The following is a 22,551-nucleotide window of genomic DNA, read 5'->3' as shown; positions in this document are numbered from 1 at the left end:
CCACCTCTCTTGGAGCTTGATGCAGTCATCAGACTCGTCCCGACTGTAGATCCCTGGAGCAATCCAGACTGCAGACTCCACATTAATCTCACCGTGTCTGTTTCGAATGTGCGTTTGTCTGAAGAAAAATGGAGTTCAGTGATAGCGGTGACTCAAAATATTAACACAAGTAAGAAAAGTGGTAGGATTAAGATGATTTAGCTATGGCTTACTGCTTATTTAGCATCAATACTGTATGGTATTGCATAAGAAAGGGATGGATAGATAGATAGACAGATAGATTACTAATTTGCAATGAAAACATGTATTTATAATAATGTATTGATTTCAAAACAATTGATACAATGCTAATCTGAAAGAGCCTAAAGGATTCATCGCTCTTTCTGCAGGTGGTGAGCCGCGTTGCTGCTCAGCAGGGGTACGACTTGGATCTGGGCTACCGGTTGCTGGCTGTGTGTGCTGCCAACAGGGACAAATTCACTCCCAAGTCTGCAGGTAAGACCCAGCACTTTACTAAAATGCCAGCAGACGCATGCTCATACATCATCCCATTTACTGCTGTTGACTTGCGAGACAGTGGTGACACAGTGCTCATTGTTCTTCATGCTGCAATTATTCACGAAATAAAGCAATTTAAACAAATCGCTGTATGGCTTAAGTCACGATCCAGTCAGAAGTGTTTCCTCCTTCATTACTCTGCTCAGATTATGAATACATATAACGTAGCTGCTTATTATGTTTTGAGCACTATATAAAGGTTATTAGGATGTCACAGAGAATCTCGTAATTATACTAACAGTCAGTTTAATTTGCATATTATTTTGTGCTCGTCAATGCTTAAAAACAAATAAGGTTATAATGAATCTGTGGTTTGTGAATGTGCGACTGCCACCACAGACATCACACCAAAAGCCCATAGAGCATTATAATGTCAGATATTTTTAGTTCCCATTAAACATTAATGTGCTATTGAGATGAGCTGTCCGGGTGGTAGCTTCACAAAACCAGTCTACTCAACAGTCTGTCCACAGGAGCCCACACTCACATGTGCATATGTGCATGCACACACACACAAAGTGGGAGAGAGAGGGAGAAAGAGCGAGCAGTGATGCTATCCTCAGACATTTATCTATCAAATCCAATCCCCCCCCCCCCCCCCGATCCATACCTCCCCTCCCTGCCTCCCACAGTCCTGCAGAAGCGGCCTGTTCTTGTACATTTGTCAAAGTGAAATGTGCAGAGGCGGGAGAGAGGAGAGAGAGAAAGAGATGGATGGCTGGGGAGGTGTCGCTGATGTGTGCTGGACCACTCACTCTGCCTGACGGAGCCGTAGCCAGCCAGTCAGAACGCAGATGAACCCTCGGTTCTGCAGTTACATAAGTGGCCGTACCGAGAGTCAAACATTTTGATTAAACTGTCTGATTTCTATGTTGTTGTTTTTTTTCTGACAAGGCGAATATGTCACTGTTTCATAACTTCAACTGCAGTGACAGTAACCGTAAATATCATCCCATAATTCCTCACACGAGATGCAATGTGTCGCTACTGGATGTGCAGAAGGCAGAAATGAATCAGTTTCTGTTTTTTCATGCTCACACAATCGCATGATATGAACATTTGCTCCACCGGAATATCCTCTTTCAATTGTGGTGGGAAGCATCTTGTCGGGAGGAACTTAAGTGGTCAGACAGACGTCAGTGTACAATATTGATTGCTGTCTTTCTCTCTCTGTCTGTGTTCCTGTGTTGGGATAATGTGATTGTTGTCCAGGCATGGCTCGGACTGGCTGCCTGTCTGAGCCCGACTGACAGTCAGAATCATCCTCAGGCCTGCTGATGGTTCTGGGATCTAATAGAAGACAGCACTGGGTTTCAGGAAAAGCTGTTTATGCACAGCGGACAAATGGGAAATATAGTGTAATTATGCGGGTATAAGGTGGGGTGGGGGTATGATGCGGCCAGTCATCAAACGATGCAGGCAGGCTGTCGGGTGGAAAGCAGATGTGACTCAGGGCAGATCTTACCTCCCTTACAAGGACGTCTGTCTGAGAAAGCAGATTTGGGGCGGGGGCGACAGAGGAGACATGATGCACATTTCAACTCCAGAGACACATGTGTGCGCTCACATTGCATCGACAAGGATGCAGAGAAGCATTAGGTTTTTACTGTTGGATCTGTCTGTATGGTCATATTTGTTACTGTCTTTGTGTGTGTGTGTGTGTGTGTGTGTGTGTATGTGTGTGTGTGTGTGTGTGTGTGTGTGTGTGTGTGTGTGTGTGTTTGTGTGAGTGTGTCTGCACATGCATGAATGTGTGTTAAATTGTGCAGACTCAGCACAATCTTCTGACAGCCTGCATGGCGACAGAGGGCCGTGAATCTGACACCTGAGAGCCCAGACGAGGGCCAAGCAGTCTGGGATGCTCTCTTCAGGCTCCTCTGGGGAGGAGGCAGACTCTTAAGACTGCAGATCAATCCCACTGACCCTTTCTTTCAGAGCATCAGTTAAAGAGGAAATTGATGAAACAATTATGGCTACCCTACTTTAAAAAAAAAAGAAAAACACTTTGACAACTTGAGATGTTGCAAAGTTAACTTGACGTTGAACTACACAATACTCAATTTAACAGAAATAAATCAGGCAACAATTTAATGTATGACCTCCAGTAAGTAGGTAGAGAGGCGACTAGAGAATAAACAGATCTTCAGTAAAAAGAACATTTGACATCTTGAATTTGAAGTCCCATGTTTATAATTAGCTTTTTGTGTGTGTTTGCCGGTCAGTGTCTTCACTATGAGAAGACATGGACAAACTACAAATGCCTAAAAATGCACTTCTCTCAACATAAAACTGCTGTCCTGTGAGACCTGCCGAGCGCATTGGAGAGATTTTCAGCAATAGCAGACTGCTGCCGAAGAGCTGTCTGACCCTGCAGTGAGGCCTTAGGGATTAGCGCGCTGTTCTAATCTGGAATCAGGCAGTGAAGAGATTTATCTGCCGTGAGGCGAGCTAGCATTAGCACTGTTAACTCTCAGTGCCAGCGGGGATACACAGCTTTAACGCTGTTAGCATAGTAGCAGCTAGCATTTTTTTAGTTCACTCTCCTGAAAAGAGCAACTTTGAGGTTTTGCTTTATGTGGTGTCAAAAGCAGTGTTTTAAAAGCCATAGTCTATTTTTTAAATTTATGTTTTCCCCATAATAATCTACAAAACCTCCAATTGAGAGGCTCATTAGATAATAGGTGTGCCGTTGCCCTACAAACACACCAAAGCCAAATAGACTCTGAGCCGTTGGGCTACAGTGAAGTTCAGCAGACACCAAATCAGATTAGGCAAATAATCTGTCAAAGGTTTTAGCGTTTCCTTCCTCTGTGAATCTGTCACTGCTGCTGTCACCAAGCTAATAACGTTTTGTTCTCTTTCTTTAGGAAGCATGAGCGCCAATAATAAACCTACAGAATTGTCATTATGACAAGACGTCCACTTTTTATGTCAACTTTCTTGCCTCTTCTTCTTGATGATGTCCCCTCCTATAAGTTTAAAATAGATGAAGGTAAATCTTAAGTGTGACTCAGTGTGTGTATTTTGTTTTCAACATGACTTGACACGCTCCGGATTAAAGGTAGCTGCTCCCTGGAATGATCGCTATGTTCTTTGAAACCTATTTTAATGTTTAAGTCAGGTTTCTGCTTGTTGTTCATCTGTCTCGCTCAAAGATAGAATGATTCAATCACTTCTGGTGACATCTCATGTTATCAGAAGGTTAAGCTTCAGGAGTGAATGCTTATCGTTTCAGTCAAACAGCGGGTGGTTTCTGAGATCCCTTTATCTACACACGGGGTAAATGCTTTTGATGTTTTTAGTTTCTTTTCTTCAGCTGATTAAGAAGAGTGTTTGAAGAAGATCAAACATGATAAATATGATGAGAAGAGTTTAGCCTTGTTCTGGCTGGTTTGTACATGTTCTCCGCCCACTCACATTTGACGTTAAAATGAAATTGTCCCAGCAGAACTGCTTGATTATCAGCGCTCGGTCAGTCAACAAAGCGTGATCTCAGGAAAACAGCCGCTCCACTGTGTCAACAGTGGCACAAAACTTCCGGGGTGTGGCTGTAACTCTCTCCATGCTCCGTGAACATCACTCACAAACACACACGCACGCATACACACACACACACACACACACACACACACACACACACGCACGCACGCACGCACACACACAGAGCTTACAAAAACACAGACTCATAACTCCTATAATTCAGCTGAAAATAAGTACTTTGTGTAGACTCATGTCACAGTGTGTGAGTGCCTGCACACACACACACACACACACACACACACACACACACACACACACACACACACACACACACACACACACACACACACACACACACACACCTCCTCTGTCTTCTCATTTGGCCTACAACATGTCTTCCATTTTATCTGTCTCAATTTACTTTCACTTGATTGATTTTCTCATCGTGTCTTTCTTTCTAACTTTGAGCTGCGTGTGTAGAACTAGAGGAAGGTGTAGGCATCCTTTGTTACTGACCCAATCAACCTTACAGACTTTTATATTTGATTACTGCTGAGTAAGAGCAGCGCGCTGAATTATTAACAGGAAACAGGGTTTATTTTTAGCAGGCGGGCCTCTCCTCTGACACTCTCCAGTGGTTTGCCTTAGATGATGAAACCTCTTTGCAACCCAAAACTACCCTCAGAACTTCACTATTAAGTTTATAGAAATAAAGCTCATGGGAAAATACTTATTAGGGTAGCTGCATTTGCTGCCTCTGGCTGATTAGGTCCTCTATCACATGCAACTTAATTGGTTTGGTTTACACAGTTGCAAGTAAATTCATTTTGGTAATATCCCAACTGAGCTGGTAGTGCAGTTGCTCTCCAAACACAGAAGACTTTGTTCTTGTCAAAACCGGATGAGCAAATGATTTAAATCCCTCTTTTGTTCAGGGTTGACTGATCTGGCACCCACACCTCAGGACTGCCCCCCCACTCACACATCATCCCCCAGGGGCTTTAGATACACCCTTTTCAATTCATATTCCTGTCCAACAATGACTTCCGTTGTCTGTATTTCAATTCTGCGTGGGACATTTGTGAAACCGTTGATGAATGAGTGTGTCTGCCACACAAAAGACAACTTGCCTCTGATGTCACAAGGCCAGCGGGCTTTCCCGCTCTTCAGCTTCACTGCACAGCTCAACATTTAGGTAAGGAGAGAGCGAGAACAATGACAGCTTGGCTCTTTCCTGTTCATCCATCCAGATTGTTTATTCACCTTGTTGGCTTGTGTCAGGGGTGGGCGAAGAATGAGATGAACTCAGATTCACCCTCATCTTGGCTCTTCTTTAATTCAGTTGCACTCAGAAATTCTGCAAGTCTCTGATGTGTCTTGTTAGTTGGATTTACAAAGTGGCCTCTGATAAAGACAAGGGGACGTTGTCAGGTTAGATTGTTCTGCAGGCAGGACTCCCCTCTCTGATAGGGGGAATAATTTACCATATGTCTGCCTTAATACATTGATCTTTACATCTCATACTTTCTTCTTCTCTCACTTCATTGCTCATCCATTGGCTTTCAGTCAGCTAAGCTCCACCCATCTATGCAAGTTTGCGATCTGAGTTTGTTTCCTCTTTTTTTTACCCTTCCTGACTAATGGCAGTCACACTGTCAGATTATGCTTGTGTGCATGTGTGTTTCTGTGTTTTAAGTGTGTGATGGCAGCTTAGAGAAACAGGGCAACGGAGCGCTACACAGACTAAGCAGAGCACATCAATAACAGCAGCTCATGACAGAGGTGAGAAGCACTGGAATATCTTGCCTTCTCTATCTCTACTCCTGTTTGTCTGCGTCGGCTCGCTGTCTTTATCGCTTCCTCTCATCCACCCTCCTCCTTGGCTGTCTCCTCTGCTCCCTCTGTCTATTTCTCTCCCTCCTTCCCTCCCACTCTCCCTCCCTCCCCCCCTGCAGTCTCTAGAGTGTGTTGGAGCCGGTAGCAGGTACAGCAGGAGCCCATTAGTGCAGAGCTTCGCTCTGATTGGATAAGCCGGAGAAACCGGGAGACTGCCTCTGAATAATTGATGTGCATTGTGCAGAAGCTGGACAAGGGAAAAAGACAGATCAGAGAGCAAGGGAGAAAAGAGAGTGAGCAAAAGAAGAGAGAAAGACAGGAGAGGAAGTAAGAACGAAAGAGTGAGCAGAGTAAAGGATATGTGCAGAGAGTGAGAGTGATAAGGCGCAGGCAGGAGGCTTGGAAGCAGCAAAAGCTTTGAGAGTTGCCACTGGCCTCTGTGGGAACAGGAGCATTTGTGACACTTGAGTCTTTTCTCTGCGCTATGAAGGGAATAAGATGAGATGTGCAGGGACTTTGCTTGGCTCTGGGTAAGTGTGTGTGTGTGTGTGTGTGTGTGTGTGTGTGTGTGTGTGTGTGTGTGTGTGTGTGTGTGTGTGTGTGTGTGTGTGTGTGTGTGTGTGTGTGTGTGTGTGTGTGTGTGTGTGTGTGTGTGTGTGTGCACAAAGTTGTCTGGTGTATTATTTGAGTGTGTTTGCATGCATGGGGCAAGATTAGGGGTTAACGGAGGCCAATTGAGAAGTGGATTCAGGTCTGAGATGACACAATTAGAAATGCAGTGATTGAAGCACAATTTGTCTTGTTTTCTTCTATATTATATACTCTTAAATAGTCTGCAAAACTTTTAATTTCAACGGTGCTTTTCCATTGCTGTGTCTGTGGCAACTATACTTTGGGCCATAAATAACATGGGCATTTATCTTGTTTGGTGTGCAAGTGTAACTGTAGTCTAAAGCACTGGCTGCTCACACAAGACAGGATCAGGGCAGATCAGCTGACCACAGGTTGACCTACATGCTGGTCTGTCACAGGGTTATTCTGAATGGGTTTTGGTCTGTGTGCACTGGTAATTGTTTAGCTTATTTCTGGGCTCTGTGGGTAAGTGTTACAGTTGAGGTTGTGGTTGTGTTTTTGAGTTGTAGGTCATGCTTAGGGTTATGGAAATGATTGATTTTAGTGAGTAAAATAATTATTTAGTTCTCACAAAGATAGAAGAACAAAGTATGTTTGGTTTTGATTTAGTTTATTTGACATTACACGCTTCCACAAATGCCATAATGATTCCACTGTAAAGAGGTAGTATTAAGTCCTCGTGACTGAGCAGCACCACACATTCAACAACATCTTCCTCGAGGAGCGCTATTCCACGTCGGTGTTCAGACTGCAAGTGGATGTGCGTCAGTGGATGTGCTTCTATGTCAGGAGAAGATGACCCACTTTTCCACTGTGGATCCTTTTTTAAGTTGTTGACCTGTGCTTGGAGCCAGAGCCTGTCTGCCTGTCCACTCATTAGGAGAGAAGGAGGGGCAGTGTAGTCATGGAAGCACAATGTAGTTAGAGCAGCGCACACACAGGCCTGCTTTTTGTTTCACTCTTTCAGTGACGTTTAAAAGTATGAAATATAACTGGCATTGTCAAATGTGTGTCTGTATCTCATAAAGGAAAACAACACTGCCTTCACATAAAAGGGCGATACAAGCAACACGATGCTGCAGGGTGTACAATCAGTGTTTAACCGTAAAGCTGACAACGTAATGGCTCTTGCAAACAATAACCCAATCTTCCATTGACCTATGTAGGAAGCTATAACACAATACGACTTCCAGCGAGCTGTCGTGGAGCTACAGCACTTCCTGTTAGCCTGAGCAGGGTGTAAACCGCTGAAACCGTCTGCATCCTCAACATCAGTCACATGCAGCTGCTCCCCCTCAAGCCTTCTTCCTCACTCTCAAAAGATTTGTTTGTGTTGCTTATGCTACACACTTCTGTGACCTCCAGTGACTGCTCTCTGACTACTTCCTGTCTGTTTAGTGACTCATTCATGACATTTGACTTTAAAATGTATGTTGCCTACACTGTTTTTATTTTGCATTTTGTTTCTGCTATTTTTGTGAATCATTGGCATGCTTGACATCCCTCTCTCCTCCCGCTGAAAGAAAGTAGCAATGTTAAGTTGTGTTGAAGTGGTTGCTTGAGAATTGAGAGAGGAATTTCTGGTAGCACAAACTGATGTCAGGTATTGGTAGCAGTGAGGGTGGAGCTCTCAGGGCCCCGGGCGACACTGTATTCTTGCAGGATGTGTTTCAGGAAACACTTGTAAAATTCTTCAGTCTTGTTAAACACCTCCATACCTATTAGAGCGCCACTCAATGTGTGTTGACATCGTCTCGTGGCCTCTCCTCAAGAAATTCTTCCTTTACAAATTCGGTAAAGATGTCTCGGCTGGAATTTCCGTAACTTTTGAATCACTGTTAGCTGCTCAGAATTCTTGATTGTGTTTTTCCCCCTGATGGTTTCACTAAAGGAACAACAGTGTGAGATAAAAGACATATTATGGAAGTTGAGACAAGTAGTGTGTCTGGCTATAATTAGGCATGTGATATTTACCAGTTCCCCTCCAGTGGTGAGAAGCTGTGTGTGGCTGATAAGAGCATTTGACTCACAGCTTTCTGTTTTGTGATGCTCTTTCTCGCCGTGCGAGGCGCTTAACACAAAGAATCTAACTGTGTGTGTGTTTACTCGCCAACATACACTTCTTTTCTTTTTGTGCTGTTTCTGTACATATGCTTGTGTCCACATACCTGTGCCTCTTACTTGTCCATGTCTTTGAGTGCAAATGTGCGTATTTACAGCACCATGTGCGTAACTCGGATGTGGATAATGGGTGTGCGTGATCATTTGTAGCGTCATTGTGAGTGTTGCGACTGTTCTCTGATACAGATGTGGAAAGCCGTGACCTCAGGCTTAGCACCGTAAGCCGGACATTCTGACTCACAGAGTATCTGACGCAGATACACCGGCCACCTGAATTTCATATCCCAGCGAGGATGTAGGTCAAATCCATCGGTCAATGCCATAACCTCTGTCGTAACAAATGTACCAGAAGCAAACCTGAAGGGCTTTGTAACTGACGTGGTCACTCAATACTTCATCCTTCAATCCTGCTTTTCTTTGTTTTACATCATTGTAAACTGAATTCCTTTGGGTTTTGAACCATTGGTCAGACTAAAGTGGCGGGGGCAGAGGTAAAGTGGATCATCCTCTCGTCGGGAGAACGGCGGTTTGATCCTACAAGCCTCCTCCTGTCTGCATGGCAAAGTGTCTTTGGGCAAGATACTGAACCCCAAATTGCTCCCGTATGCTGTGCTGTTTGTGTGTGTGTATGTGTGTATGTGTGTGTGTGTGTGTGTGTGTGTGTGTGTGTGTGTGTGTGTGTGCATTAGTTTAGATCCTGAAGGGCAGCCTCAGCCATCAGTATATGTATATGTGCGTGTTAACGGGTGGATGTTGACATGTAGTGTGCAACACCTTGAGTGGACGGAAGACTAGAAAGATGAGACTTTGCAGGGAATGGGAGGAATTCAGGAAAGGGTACACTTTTTTTTACTTTACAGAGGGAGTTTTTTAGGGTGTAAGTGTGCTTAGAGATTATAAATAAATGTGGGAAAACGTTAAAGACCACTTATTCCTTTCCTAAATATATTTGGAAATGGATTAAGTAATATACTTAGGATATGAGCTTTGCATCCTTGTCCGCTCTAGTCCTTGAGTCGTTGTAAATTGAGAGTATCTTACTCATGAGAATGACCATTTAAAGCTGCTATAAATACTATGCTAGGACATGTTAATCTTTGCAGTGAGCCTCAATCAAGCTCAGTTGGACTAGGCACGCCCCACAGCACATGAGGAATGTAAAAGACTGTGTTGTTGTTTTTTGTGGCCACTTGCGACACGGAGAGCCCACATTTCCCACCCGAGCTCCAACATTTTGCACCTTTAGTCCGATCCAGCCGTCATACTGCATTATGTTTGGTGTTCATGCTGATTCTTATAACTTTGCCCCGTTTAAAAATGTGTAATTTGAACCCCACAGAAACCAGCACCTGCAGGAGATGTCAGAGTGACTCAGGTAGAGCTACCTTCCCTTCTGGGCTGCAGCATCTCTTTGGCTTGTGACCCACACACATCCCGGGGAGGAGGGGATCTGCCCACTCCCTCCATCTCCACCTGTCCTCTGTCTAGCATCCTTCCATCCATCTTCTCCCCCCTCTGTCCTCATGTCTGGTGTACTGCCAGAGGTCGTGGATGAAATTCTGTCAAACCAGCCAAATAAGAAAACTGCATTGTTTTACCAATGCAAACGGGACAAAAAACAATTATGATGAATTAACAACAAAAAGTCACAATATCAAATGACACAAAATAAGACATTTGAAGTTGGAGGCTGTTTCCGATTTGGAATATTCTGATCCTTGTGAACAGTTAGTTACGTTTACGGCCTGGTTTTGGTTGAGTGTGATTTCTGACACAGAGCCGTCTCTCTGCAGGGCATGTTTGAGTTGTTCTGCCTCTAAGCTGTTGAGACTAAAGCCCATTTGATATGCTCTTCTCTTGGAAGAAGTTGGCTGAACAGAGAGGGGGCAGGATGGGGGATATCATTGACTGCTTAAATGGCTTCCATTACACTTCTGCAAAAAGCATGACTTTTTATTTTTATTTTGCAGGATTTTATATACCCTCCATATTCGTCTTTTGCATAATATTTTGTACCCGCACAGCATAGACCTACCTGCTAGTGTTTTACAGACCGCTGTCTTTGATATATATTATAAATTGCTTCTTTGTTATCATCCCACACATTGTCTCAGAAGGCTTCTATGTCAAGTGCTGCAGTGTTCATGCTCAAAAAGTGTAATTTTTCATGTAGTATTTCCTCCTTTGTCTGTCTTGTTACCAAGAAAACTACAGAAGAGCTGCATGCACAGTATTACATGTCATTATCAAAGCCTGGCCTGTCCAGCGATGGCGATCAGAATTTGGCATGACATCCAGATCTTTGGTCATTTCAGACCAGAGGCAGAGATGTGCAATGCTTCTAAAGGTTTAGCTACTATAATATAACGTATTACCTTGCTTAAGTAACACAATGCGCTCGCAGAATACAACACAAATGTCTCTCTGGGCTTTTGTGCAAACCGTCTTAGTTAGCCATGTAACTGAGCTTTCAAGTTTATACTTTGATAATGCACAGTGATGTCCCGAGGTCGCAGTGAATATAGTAGTTGATGCAGTTTTATGATAGATCTTCTTTTTTCTTTTCTTTTTGACAAAACCTCCTCCGTGCCATACATTGCCACCAATCTTTACTTTGTGTTATCCAAACATCTCCTTTACAAGTGACATGCATTAGATACTGTAATGCACCAACAGCGTAGCCGTCATGATGCCATATCAGTAACATATCACTGATGCCATATCACTATCATGACATGGTAGTGCAGAGTACATCTTAAGAGGAACCAGGTGTCTCCTGCTTTGAATTTCAGTGAGGTGGAATTTGTAAAAAACTAATTCCGGATAAAGGTGCCACTCGAGAGCACTCTGATTAAGGCTTTGAAAGCTCATCAGCTATTTTGTCTGCCAAATAGTTAACAGGCCGAAATTACCAAGATACTTTTATTTTAGGACCACTTGAGTCTCGTCTTTTTCTTGTGTTTGGTTTTGGGAATCAAACAAGTCTGTAATTGCTTTTGAAAATGTTGGGTTTGGTAATGCACATGCACTGGCACAATTGCTGTGGTCAATGACTTCATATTTTGCTCTTGAAAATGTTTTTTGGATGACACTTGTGATGACATTGTTGTAAAAAAGTAAATAATATATTCATATTAACCACATTTAGAAAGACATATCATTCTGTAGCTTAATAAAAGGATTTTACTAAAGATTTTTCCACATGTTCATATTTTAGAGGTTTTATGTCACACTTAGTTAGATACAAAATGTGTCAATCCCAATTTGTGCAACTTTGTGCAAGCCAAAAACACATAAATAGTTTGGAGCCAGCATGTGCACTAAGACAGTGTTGGCCTTTTTTTTTTTCATATATTCCAAAATTGCACTGCAGCGCTTTTAACACAGACGATGTCATGAGCTACAAAAGTACTGATGGAATGCAGGAGAGAATACAATCAGTTTACACACACTGAAATTGCCATTTCAGTGTGTCGAGTTCACTTCGTTGCTGGCACTTGACGTGCACTAGCTCAAAATGAGGCCTCTTTTCAACTCTCGAGGCCAATTGCTCTGTAAAATTAAAAGGATGCTTCTCTATGTAGCCATATAACACACATTCTGTTCAGTAATTCACACCTGGGAGCTGTCCAGCACAATGACACTCTGCTGCAGGCCTTTGAAAGAGTTGAGTGTTAACTACCTTGCTAAAGGACACGACAGTTCATGTGAAGGCGAGGGTGTCACAGTCACCTTCCCAACCCTGATGTTCCCAGATCTCGGGCTTCACACTTAAATAATTTCATGTGTTTATCAACAAAGTGGAGCCACCACCATCTGGCTCACTCAACGATGTTGCTGTGCACACGTTTTTCATGTCCCAGGTTCAAATAGTCTGTCATGATTTAACAGGCAAATGATCTGCTCGCAGGCTTTTACCACACACACGCCCACATGCTTGCCCACACACTGCACTATCAGAGTTCAGAGTAATTAGCATTGGGGTTTCCTTGTAAAAGAGGACTTGTAATGTACAAACACTCTGTCATTAGTTAATGGGCCTTGCAGCCTGGTACCAGGGCTTACTCTCCCTCGCTGCTGCTCCCAGAGGGGCTGAGTTGAGGTGAGAATGAGCCAAGGCTCCTGCTATCAGTCAGCCTTACAGCCTCAGTGAGGAGGGCCCATATGTCTCTGGGCATTACTCAATTAAAAGCCGCAGCTTCTCAGAAATTGAGCTGTTCGAAGAGGGTCAGCTTGTCTCTCTGACAGAACAGACCACTTATTGGTGAGAGGTCTCTGTGTCGAAGTCCCACTACAGAGAATCCAATGAAAACACCTCAACGTAACACAGCAGCTTCAGGTTAAGGCTCGGGTGTCACTGCAGTCTGTAGACATCAGTCACCGGAGCAGTAGCGGTTTTTATACCCGTGTTTTTGTCATGAGTGCATTTTGACATCTCTGTTTGCAGTTTAAAGGTATGCGTGGTGAGATTAGCTGAGATAAACTCAATTACTGGATTTAAATGGGATCAGCACCTTCACTCAGAAGGGAGGGAAATACATCTTTGAATATCTATAAACAGGGATGGCATGTGTATGTAAATTATATGTAAATTCCATGATTTGATAGACACAGACACATGTTATTAACAAATACAAAACTACTACATATACAGTAACTGCTAATCGATTCATCTTTACAGGCCCCTGCAGTTGTTGCAAACTGTATTGTTGTTGTTGGGATTTAGTAAGTACTCATGAAGAAAAAACTGATGGTATTAGACTCGCAGCTCAACCCTTTAGTGCTGGAGAAGGTGCCTTCAGGCAACGCTGACAAATGTTTCATACTCTATATCTACAATCTCTCTGCTTTCTGACCAATTGTAAAGTTACGTGTCAAAACTTTATCAAGTGACACTGACGTTCTGCAGAGCTGCTTCTTGATCTTCTGGATATTCAGTGTTTGGGCAAAGCTTGGCTGAATTTTTAAATTCAAGCTGCATGTTGAGACATAAGAAAAACATCCTTGAGATCCACCCACTCTGTGTGAAGAGAGAAACTAAAACCGTTTCCCCAAAGCTGAGCCTTCTCTCTCTTTGATCTCGCCTCTGGCAGAGTTTGCTCATTATGAACCAACGTTATTATTTTTTACAATGTTGTAAATCAATAGCTTGTGATAGAAACTCTCAGGATAAGGTTTGCAGTGATTCGACTTAGCATCATGTACCTCTTCGGTTTATAATCTGCGTTTTGTAAAAGCAACGTTTCTACGACTGGAAGCCGTCAATGTAAAGGCAGCATACAGTGAATATGGTTTTAACAAAGAGCCATTAAGTAGTTGCCCTTGGCTTGTCTCTGCCAGGTAGCTGTTCTAGCCTTCAGCAGAAAATGTATGATTTACCTACAAGGCTTTCGCTTAAATGAAACGTGAATTATTGGAAAGATGAAAGACAAGACAAGAGACCTCGCTTTACGTTCTCCTTTTTCTTTTCTTTTTGTTGACTCGGCAGTCTTTTTGCTCTTGGCATCCGCTCCTCTTGTCCTCCATTAGTTAAGTTAACAGAACATCTTAATTCATAATAGTGCAGACAGATAGATCACAATAGAACTTAAAGTTTTCAACACAACATGTAGAAAGGTGCCTGAGAGGAATATGGGCGTGTCCAGTGTGTGAGAGTAAAGAGATCAAGGCAGTGGAGCATGGTAGCGTAGTTGCGGCTGTGTGACAGTGTTGGCAGGGGTTTTAACCCACAGGATGTTGAGGTGAAAACAAGGTCATGTACACTTTACGAGGCTCACAAAATATGCACGTTGCCCAGAGCGGTACCTCACCTTATTAAGAATGACTGCTGGCCTTGGCAGCATGTTAGCGTTGGTGGCTCTGCCACACTGATATGATAAGTCACCACTGCTCTCTTTTCTCCTCTGCCTCTCTCTGTCGCTCTCTCCCTCTCAGAGCAACTCCATCACTTGTGCTTGGAGCTGATCTTTAGGTCTAAATGGTGGGTTTCCAGTTGAAGAGACAGTCCCTCGGTGCAGAGGTGGTGATTTAGTAGGGAGATAAGCGCTCCGTAATGGCAGGGTGGAATAATTCCTCTTTAACTAGGAGGCTTGGCTCTCTCCACCCTCCAGAAGGATATGTTACTGCTCCTCTGCTTCGTTCATTTCCTCTCTTTTTCTTACGTTCTCTCCTGTCATTATTTCTTTGTGTCTCTTAGTAACTTGTCCGATTGGATATTAATCATTCAGAAAACATGATCTATTGTTAGCTCAAGCAGTTTAGACTTTGTGTATCTTAATGTCCAGGTTACAGAAGGCACAACTCACTCACTGACAAGGTTTCAATTTTGAAATCACAACAATTGATTATGTTTATGTTTTTATTTTCACTTCATTTACGGGGCACTTTGTTGTGGCCTTGTAAATCTTCGCAATTCAATGCTAATTTTAATGTCACACACTATTTAAACCTTACAATTTCTTCAGGGCACAACTATTTTCAAAAGCTCTACATCTTGAAACCCCAAACCTGGCAACAGCTCCTCCTGAAAGCTGATGTATCTGGGTCTACAAGGCTAAAAATAGCATCTCTTAAATTATTTAATTAAGTAGTGAACACTGTAACCTTTCTTTTGTTGGTTTGTCGAGACAACTTTCTAAATCAAGAAGCAGTGTGTTTAAATAAACCACACGGCTGATCGATTCAAGAAAGACAAGTTGATTGGCAGAGGGAAAAAATCAAATTGGCACAATACGGGAAAAATATCCCTCGTCTTCATGAAGAGGATGAGAATGCTGCACTTGATTACTCCTGAGAGATATGAGAGGACATTGAAAGTGTGGGGAATAATGAAGTGGTGGTGATGAGTGGAGGAAGTGAAGGAGAGTGAGGAAATCACACTTTCTTACATCCAACATAATTGTATCTGTAACCCCATTCACGCTGTCTCCGTCTGCCTCTCATGCCATTTCAGCCTCTTCCTCTCTGTGGCACAAAAACTGGGAGGTCCTTTGTGCTGTTGAGAGATTTCAGTTTATATTTTACACTGCAGGTAGAGATGATGTGATGTAACTGTTGTGAAATCCACTCAGGCAAATAATCATTGTAGGTTTATTGAGTAAGGCTGCCCCCTGCAGGGTCTAGCAATAACTTCAAGCTGGAGGGCTCTGGACACACGCGTACGGTTCAGTACACGCCACTGTTTAAAGTGTGAAGAATTTTTTTTTAGACGAGAAGATTCTGTTGTTTTCGAGGTGATGATTCGCACAAAGAACCTTAAACATGCACTTAATGCCACATGAACACACAGTGCAGAGCCATGTGAATGCTGTGGGGAGACTAACGCATCCTGTGCATATGTTTGTGTCTGTGTGTTTCCGTTGCAGCCCTGCTGTCGTCGTGGTGCGAGGAGCTGGGTCGTCTCCTCCTGCTGCGTCACCAGAAGAGCCGGCAGAACGAACCGCAGGGAAAAGTTCCCATGCAGCCCAGTATGAACAGCATGAAGCCCGGCCTCACACACAGGTCAGTGGGGAGTCCCTGAGACATTACCTGTCAGATGATTTAAAACTGTGCTTATCTCACAGGGAACTCAAATTCTCAATCCAGTTCAAGGTGACTGTTTTTCCATTTTATCAATGAAATTAAGCTTTTTTTCCCCTGTGGTCATAATGTATCCCAAAAAAATGAGTAAAAAGAGGAGTATCAGCTGAACAGCATGAAATCAGTGAAGTGCAGCGGTAAATTGGCAGATATGAGTGACTTGCATTTGAATAAATTAGGTTGATACTATCATTTCTACCCATTTGCTTCTAGTTATTCCCTAGAATGTGATACACATCAGACACATCCGGTACTTGTAATCACATTTGTAAATAAACTGCCTGACTTAAGCCCTTTAATAGACATCAATACAAAATAATCACAGTTCAATAGACAGCGGACATCCAACATGTTTCTTCAGCAACACCAACTCTTTTTTTATTGTGAGGAATACCATTACACACACACACACACACACACACACACACACACACACACACACACACACACACACACACACATACAGGGACAATACTAGTCTCTAAAGTGTATAAGAAGAGAGTATGTTCTGGCTGGGGACGGTGTGGTGTCTTTTCTAGATGTGTGTGTAGGGAGTTTGGGAGCTGGAGGAGTCAGGAAAGATGTAGAGAAGAACAATGTAAATAGATGAGGCAGAAAGACAAGAAAAATATTTGGCTGCATGCAATTCCTGCTGTTATGTTCCCAGAGGTTTTTCATGGTAGCCCATTTTTCAGTTTTTCCCTAGATTTTATTAATGATATATTCCCCGAGTCTTTATTAAGGTATTATCTTGAATTCAGTGCTTGTGTAAAACACAAGCAGTGGTTTTCCGTTGTTGTGGAGCTGGATTTGGGGTGGAGGGACACAGGAAGAGAGCAGTGAAGTAATGTTTTTGCAGAACATTGTGTGCTGATGCCTCACTTTCCCTCTCGATGAAGAAGAGGAAAGCTCAGAGTTAACCGAGTCCTGTTTTCCTCTGCTGAGGATCTTGGGATAAAGTTTGGGGCCTTTGTGAGGAAATATTGAACAAGTCGTTCATTCCAAGAGCTAACGTCTGAGCGAAAACAAGCTGCTCTCCAAAAACAGCAGTTTCTTCCCACTCCACTGGCCGCTTGCCTCTCCCCATGAGGAATTAGCTTGTTTATCATATGTAACAGACTCTCATGTTTTGTTCTAAATTTGAAAATGATACATTCCAACTCTTCATTTCCATATCCAAAGATTTTTCAACACCTCCAATGAATCATTTTTATCATATGTAGTTTTTCATTTACTTGTGTGTGTCGACATGCAACTCCTTATTGGCTCATTTTGCTTTTTACTCATGTGCAGCCATGAGCAGATATCCTGGCTGAAAATGTGTTTTGAAATTATTCGCCAAACATTCGAAAATTGCCTCGCAGTTTGAAGAGTTCCCAAATTATTCACATTTCTGGATGCATATGCAACTCTGTTGGCTTTCTCTTGACTCTTTTCTAAGCCAAACAAAACTTTGAGTGACATTTGGCGTGTTCGTGTTTTGATCTTCTTTCCAGTGATGGATCCTTTCCCTATGACTCTGTCCCCTGGCAACAAAACTCCAACCAGCCCCCCGGGTCATTGTCTGTGGTTACAACAGTGTGGGGCGTGACCAACACGTCACAGAGTCAGGTACGTCCATGCAGGAACAGCATCTGGCTTGACTCAGAAAGGTTTGTCTGCTTTGTTCATTTTACAAGCCGAATATATATGTGTATATTCCTTCCTTTGTTAAAAACAGGTGCTGGGTAACCCAATGGCAAATAGCAATAACCCCATGAATCCTGGAGGTAACCCTATGGGATCGGGTCTGTCGGCCAGCGCAGGGGGGCTCAACTCACCCCAGTTCAATGCTCAGCAGCAACAGTTTCCAAACAAAGGAGGCTCTAACCAACAGTACATGCAGCAGGGCATGTACGGCCGGCCCGGCTACCCCGGAGGTCCTGGGGGATACAGCGGGAGGTAAGAGACTGGATACGACTCTATTTTTTTAAGAACTCAAGCAATAAAAATGATCATGATTATTAAAACATGCGCTCGGTGTATTTTTACAGTTACTCTGGAGGCCCAAACCCTCCTCAAGGAGGTATGGGATTGAGCTCCCACACACGTTCTCCTGGTGACTTCACTCAGCCCGCCGCCGCCGCTGCAGCTGCTGCTGTCGCTGCCGCTGCTGCTACGGCAACAGCCACAGCAACGGCAACAGTGGCAGCTATGCAGGAAACCCAGAATAAAGATATGAACCAGTATGGACAGGTACAGCACACATCTGCCAACAGATGTTTACAGTTGTAAACACAAATAGGCTACAGCTACACATTTACACAGAAGTCTATTATCCAACCACCTGCTGGAGACCAAAAGAATCATCTTTAACACTGAAACCTTCTGTTCGCTTTCCAGATGTGTTCTTCGTTCCAAATGGGCCCTGCGCAGACCTATAATAGCCAGTTCATAAACCAGTCGGGCCCACGAGGCCCCCCTGGAGGTATGAATCCCGCCAGCATGGGTTCAGCCATGAACAACCCCAATATGAGTGGACCTCCAATGGGCATGAACCAGGCTCGAACCCCAGGCATGGTGCCTTTTGGGGCTCACGGCCAAAGGATGCCTCAGCAGGGGTATCCTGGAGGACCTCGGCAGGGCATGCCCATGCAGGGGATGAAGAGGCCGTATCCTGGGGAGGTGAGTGGAAAGATCTGATGATTAAAACAACCTGGAGAAAAGGGGCTGTATTTTCCTGCAGGCCCAACATGAGGGCAAACACAGTTTAACAAGTGCTTTGCATCAGTGCCTGTTTGGTATTTGGTTTGTCCTGGCATCATACAAACATGAAAAAAAACTCCAAACACTATTTTGCAATTGTTTGTTTATTGATATGAGGACTGTTTAATTTGGAATTTATTTTGGATAAATGAGGACTGATAAAAGCACTGAGCAAATAGACCCATTTATGTTCATTGTACTTGAAATAAATAAATGAGTGTTTTTAGATATGCTGGGAAGGAGATAAACAACACAGTGTAAATGTTTTATTAATTAGTTGTATAAGATAAATAACCAGCCTCACTAACATTGAAAACATATCTGGGGTGTTGATGGAACTCCCCATTTCTACTTTTAAAGGAAATGAGACCAGCTCATGTTGTTGGTCATTACTGAAACTCGCCCCAACTCCCCCTGCAGATTCCTTGTTGTGCTGAGCTGCACCTAGTCTGCACCAACATCTGAGTTCACAAAAATGTGCTGGTCACGCCCAATTGTGTTTGCGCCCTATTTCCGGAACATAGAGCCCTACGTGTTATGAAGCACCGAAAAGATGTTTAACATTTGTTGTTCTTTGTCCAGGCAAGTTACGGGGGTCAGCAGTACGGACCGAACGGTCAGTTCCCACCTCAGCAGGGGCAGTACCCCACATCAAACGCCTCCAGGCCGCTGCCATCTCCTAACTACCCCGGCCAAAGGATGCCAGGGCAGCAGGGCCAAGGGCAGTACCCACCTGGCATGCCCATGAGCCAGTACTACAAGGTCTGTCATGCCACCAACAACTTACTCCTACTCAGGGTCAGAAGGACGGCTAGAGCCTATTCCAGCATGCACTGTGGAAAAGGCAGGGACAGCCAGATCATAGCACATATTTATGTCACACATCTTGGAGCACACTACATGGTGCAATAATAAACTAGATAAATTTGTTGTTGCTCTTTATTCCCTCACAGCAAGAGCCATTCAATGGTCAGAGCATCAACTTCTCTGGAGGCGGATACTCCTACGGCCAAGGCAATGGGGTATGTTTTCAGTAAGACTTGTGCAAAATACGTCTTAGTCGTATATGTGAAATGAGTTACACAGATGTTTTCATCATTGCACTTTCCTGCATTTTACAGCCCCCGAGGCCTGTTAACTACCCCCACTCCCCAGTCCCTGGAAACCCCACACCCCCTATGACCCCAGGAAGTAGTATCCCTCCGTACCTGTCGCCAAACCAGGATGTGAAGCCCCCGTTTCCACCTGACATGAAACCAAATATGACGACTCTTCCGCCCCCTCCATGTGAGTTTCCCGGCAGTTCTGAAGCAAGTGGTTACTTTTATCTATGTGCTCTTTTGTTTCATCTGGCGCATTGTCTGACTTCACCCTGCGTTTTTTTCTCCTCTCCCAGCTAACCCCAATGAGGAGCTGCGGCTGACGTTCCCAGTTAGGGATGGAGTGGTGCTGGAGCCGTTCCGCTTGGAGCACAATCTGGCTGTCAGTAACCACGTCTTCCACCTTCGACCCTCGGTCCACCAGACGCTCATGTGGAGGTACGACCACCGCACAGGCCTCCACTACTTCATATGGAGAGAGAATTTCTCTGGCTGGATATTAGGGATATAGTTTCTCTTTTTATGTAATCATCTCTTGTAAACTATAGAAAATACATTTTAAATAACACATCTTTCATGGCAGGATTCATAATACTGTCATATACTATTATTTACTATTACAGTGAGAGTCTTTAAGCTAAATGCAAACAGACAGTTTTTTTGTTTTATCGCTAACTGCTCTGGTCCTATCCCATAGGTCAGACCTGGAGCTACAGTTTAAGTGCTACCACCATGAAGACAGGCAGATGAACACCAACTGGCCCGCCTCCGTCCAGGTCAGCGTCAATGCCACACCCCTCACCATCGAGAGGGGAGACAACAAAACCTCCCACAAACCCCTGCACCTGAAACACGTATGCCAACCTGGAAGAAACACCATACAGATAACGGTCACCGCCTGCTGTTGTGTGAGTACACACTATCCGGACAATGTGGACTACAATCAGCACATAGATGTAATTACTTCATTTAACAAAAAGATCAGCTGGGATGATTTTTTTTTTTACTATATGTGTTCATATGCTCATTAGACATCCCTGTTTATTTCCATGTTCTTGTGTTGCTTCGCAGTCCCACCTGTTTGTGCTGCAGCTGGTCCACCGGCCATCTGTGCGATCCGTCCTCCAGGGGCTCCTGAAGAAAAGACTCCTTCCTGCAGAACACTGCATCACCAAGGGTATAGCTCATTTAGTCTCTTAGTGTAGTTATTATGCATAAGCACATCTTAATTACACAAGCTCCCACCTGCTTCTCTTTATGGTGTGCTTTCAAATAGGCACTGAAGTATACCTGCAACAGTTCACAAAGTAATTCCCTCCCTCTGAAACACTTTCTTTTCTCAGTTAAGAGGAACTTCAGCAGCGTGGCAGCCTCTGCAGGCAGTACGACTCTGAACGGGGAAGACGGTGTGGAGCAAACAGCCATTAAAGTGTCGCTGAAATGTCCCATTACCTTCCGACGCATCCAGCTACCCGCACGAGGGCATGACTGCAAACATGTCCAGGTCTGCTCAGAGTTAAAGAATTGTTAAACGTTACTTATTAATGTAAAATGGTGTCATATGTCGCTGTGAATGGGAGATTATTCTAATGAGCATTTCTGATGTTCTTCTCCACAGTGCTTTGATCTGGAGTCCTACTTGCAGCTCAACTGTGAGAGAGGGACATGGAGGTGTCCTGTGTGCAAGTAAGTGAAAAGATATTCTAGTTTTTGGGATGTAAAGATGAGATTACTAATGAGGTTTGCTTCTAATGGATTATATCTAATGTCTTTCTTCTTATTTCAGTAAAACAGCATTATTAGAAGGTCTGGAGGTGGACCAGTACATGTGGGGAATCCTCAATGCCATCCAAAAGTACGTTTTTCTTTTTCCTTTCTTTTTTCCTTCTGAGTTTATTGTTTCAAAAACTAAACTCTTTCTCCTTTAATAGTTCAGAGTTTGAGGAGGTCACTATAGACCCTACATGTAGCTGGCGACCTGTCCCTATAAAGTCTGAGCTACACATCAAAGAGGACCCTGACGGACCACTCACCAAGCGCTTTAAGACCATGAGCCCCAGTCAGATGACCATGCCCAATGTGATGGAGATGATTGCCCAGCTAGGGCCCGGGACAGGACCTGGATCTGGCTCTGTACTTGGTCCCAGCCCTTACCCCCCACACCCAAGTCAACATCCTAGTGGCAACGGGGGAGATTACCCCGGAGCAGGTAAAGAAAAACAGCCAAGACCCGACTGCAACGAAAAATAACAGGATCGTCAGCTCATTTGTTGGAAAAGTGAGCTGTTTGGCTCTTTTTAGCAGGAACAACTGATGTGTCTCCAGTGCATTAAACAAAGAAAAAGCCTCAAGGAGAGTTTTGTGCTGAACCTGTTTTAAAATATTGTAAGCTCATTGCTCTGATAAATGTTTCATAACAGTGAATGAAAAGTGGGGCGTATGTATCTCCTTACGTAACCACTTTGAAAAGAAAACTTTTTTGCAACAGGAAGGATTCATC

The 22,551-nt window shown here is 43.7% G+C and overlaps 1 protein-coding gene across 1 annotated transcript in view; it reads left to right on the top strand.

The window, feature by feature from the left end:
* The window catches only part of zmiz1a (zinc finger, MIZ-type containing 1a), a gene marked incomplete at both ends in the record, with an annotated part of 29,302 nt that overhangs the window by 5,359 nt on the left and 1,392 nt on the right, over nt 1-22,551 (top strand). Inside the window, 17 exons of the mRNA XM_079229413.1 lie at nt 390-495; nt 9,968-10,003; nt 15,993-16,128; nt 17,703-17,817; nt 17,927-18,147; nt 18,240-18,441; nt 18,589-18,870; nt 19,534-19,713; nt 19,905-19,973; nt 20,073-20,238; nt 20,348-20,489; nt 20,749-20,959; nt 21,123-21,228; nt 21,395-21,555; nt 21,670-21,737; nt 21,838-21,906; nt 21,983-22,260. Of these exons, the coding sequence (XP_079085539.1) occupies nt 390-495; nt 9,968-10,003; nt 15,993-16,128; nt 17,703-17,817; nt 17,927-18,147; nt 18,240-18,441; nt 18,589-18,870; nt 19,534-19,713; nt 19,905-19,973; nt 20,073-20,238; nt 20,348-20,489; nt 20,749-20,959; nt 21,123-21,228; nt 21,395-21,555; nt 21,670-21,737; nt 21,838-21,906; nt 21,983-22,260 (2,548 nt within the window). The remainder of the gene's footprint in view (nt 1-389; nt 496-9,967; nt 10,004-15,992; nt 16,129-17,702; nt 17,818-17,926; nt 18,148-18,239; nt 18,442-18,588; nt 18,871-19,533; nt 19,714-19,904; nt 19,974-20,072; nt 20,239-20,347; nt 20,490-20,748; nt 20,960-21,122; nt 21,229-21,394; nt 21,556-21,669; nt 21,738-21,837; nt 21,907-21,982; nt 22,261-22,551) is intronic.

The sequence above is a fragment of the Taurulus bubalis genome, assembly GCF_910589615.1.
Source record: "Taurulus bubalis genome assembly, chromosome: 14".
Taxonomy (NCBI): Eukaryota; Metazoa; Chordata; class Actinopteri; order Perciformes; family Cottidae; genus Taurulus; species Taurulus bubalis.
Note: the sequence above shows the minus strand (reverse complement) of the source record. Positions and strands in the feature narration are given on the sequence as shown.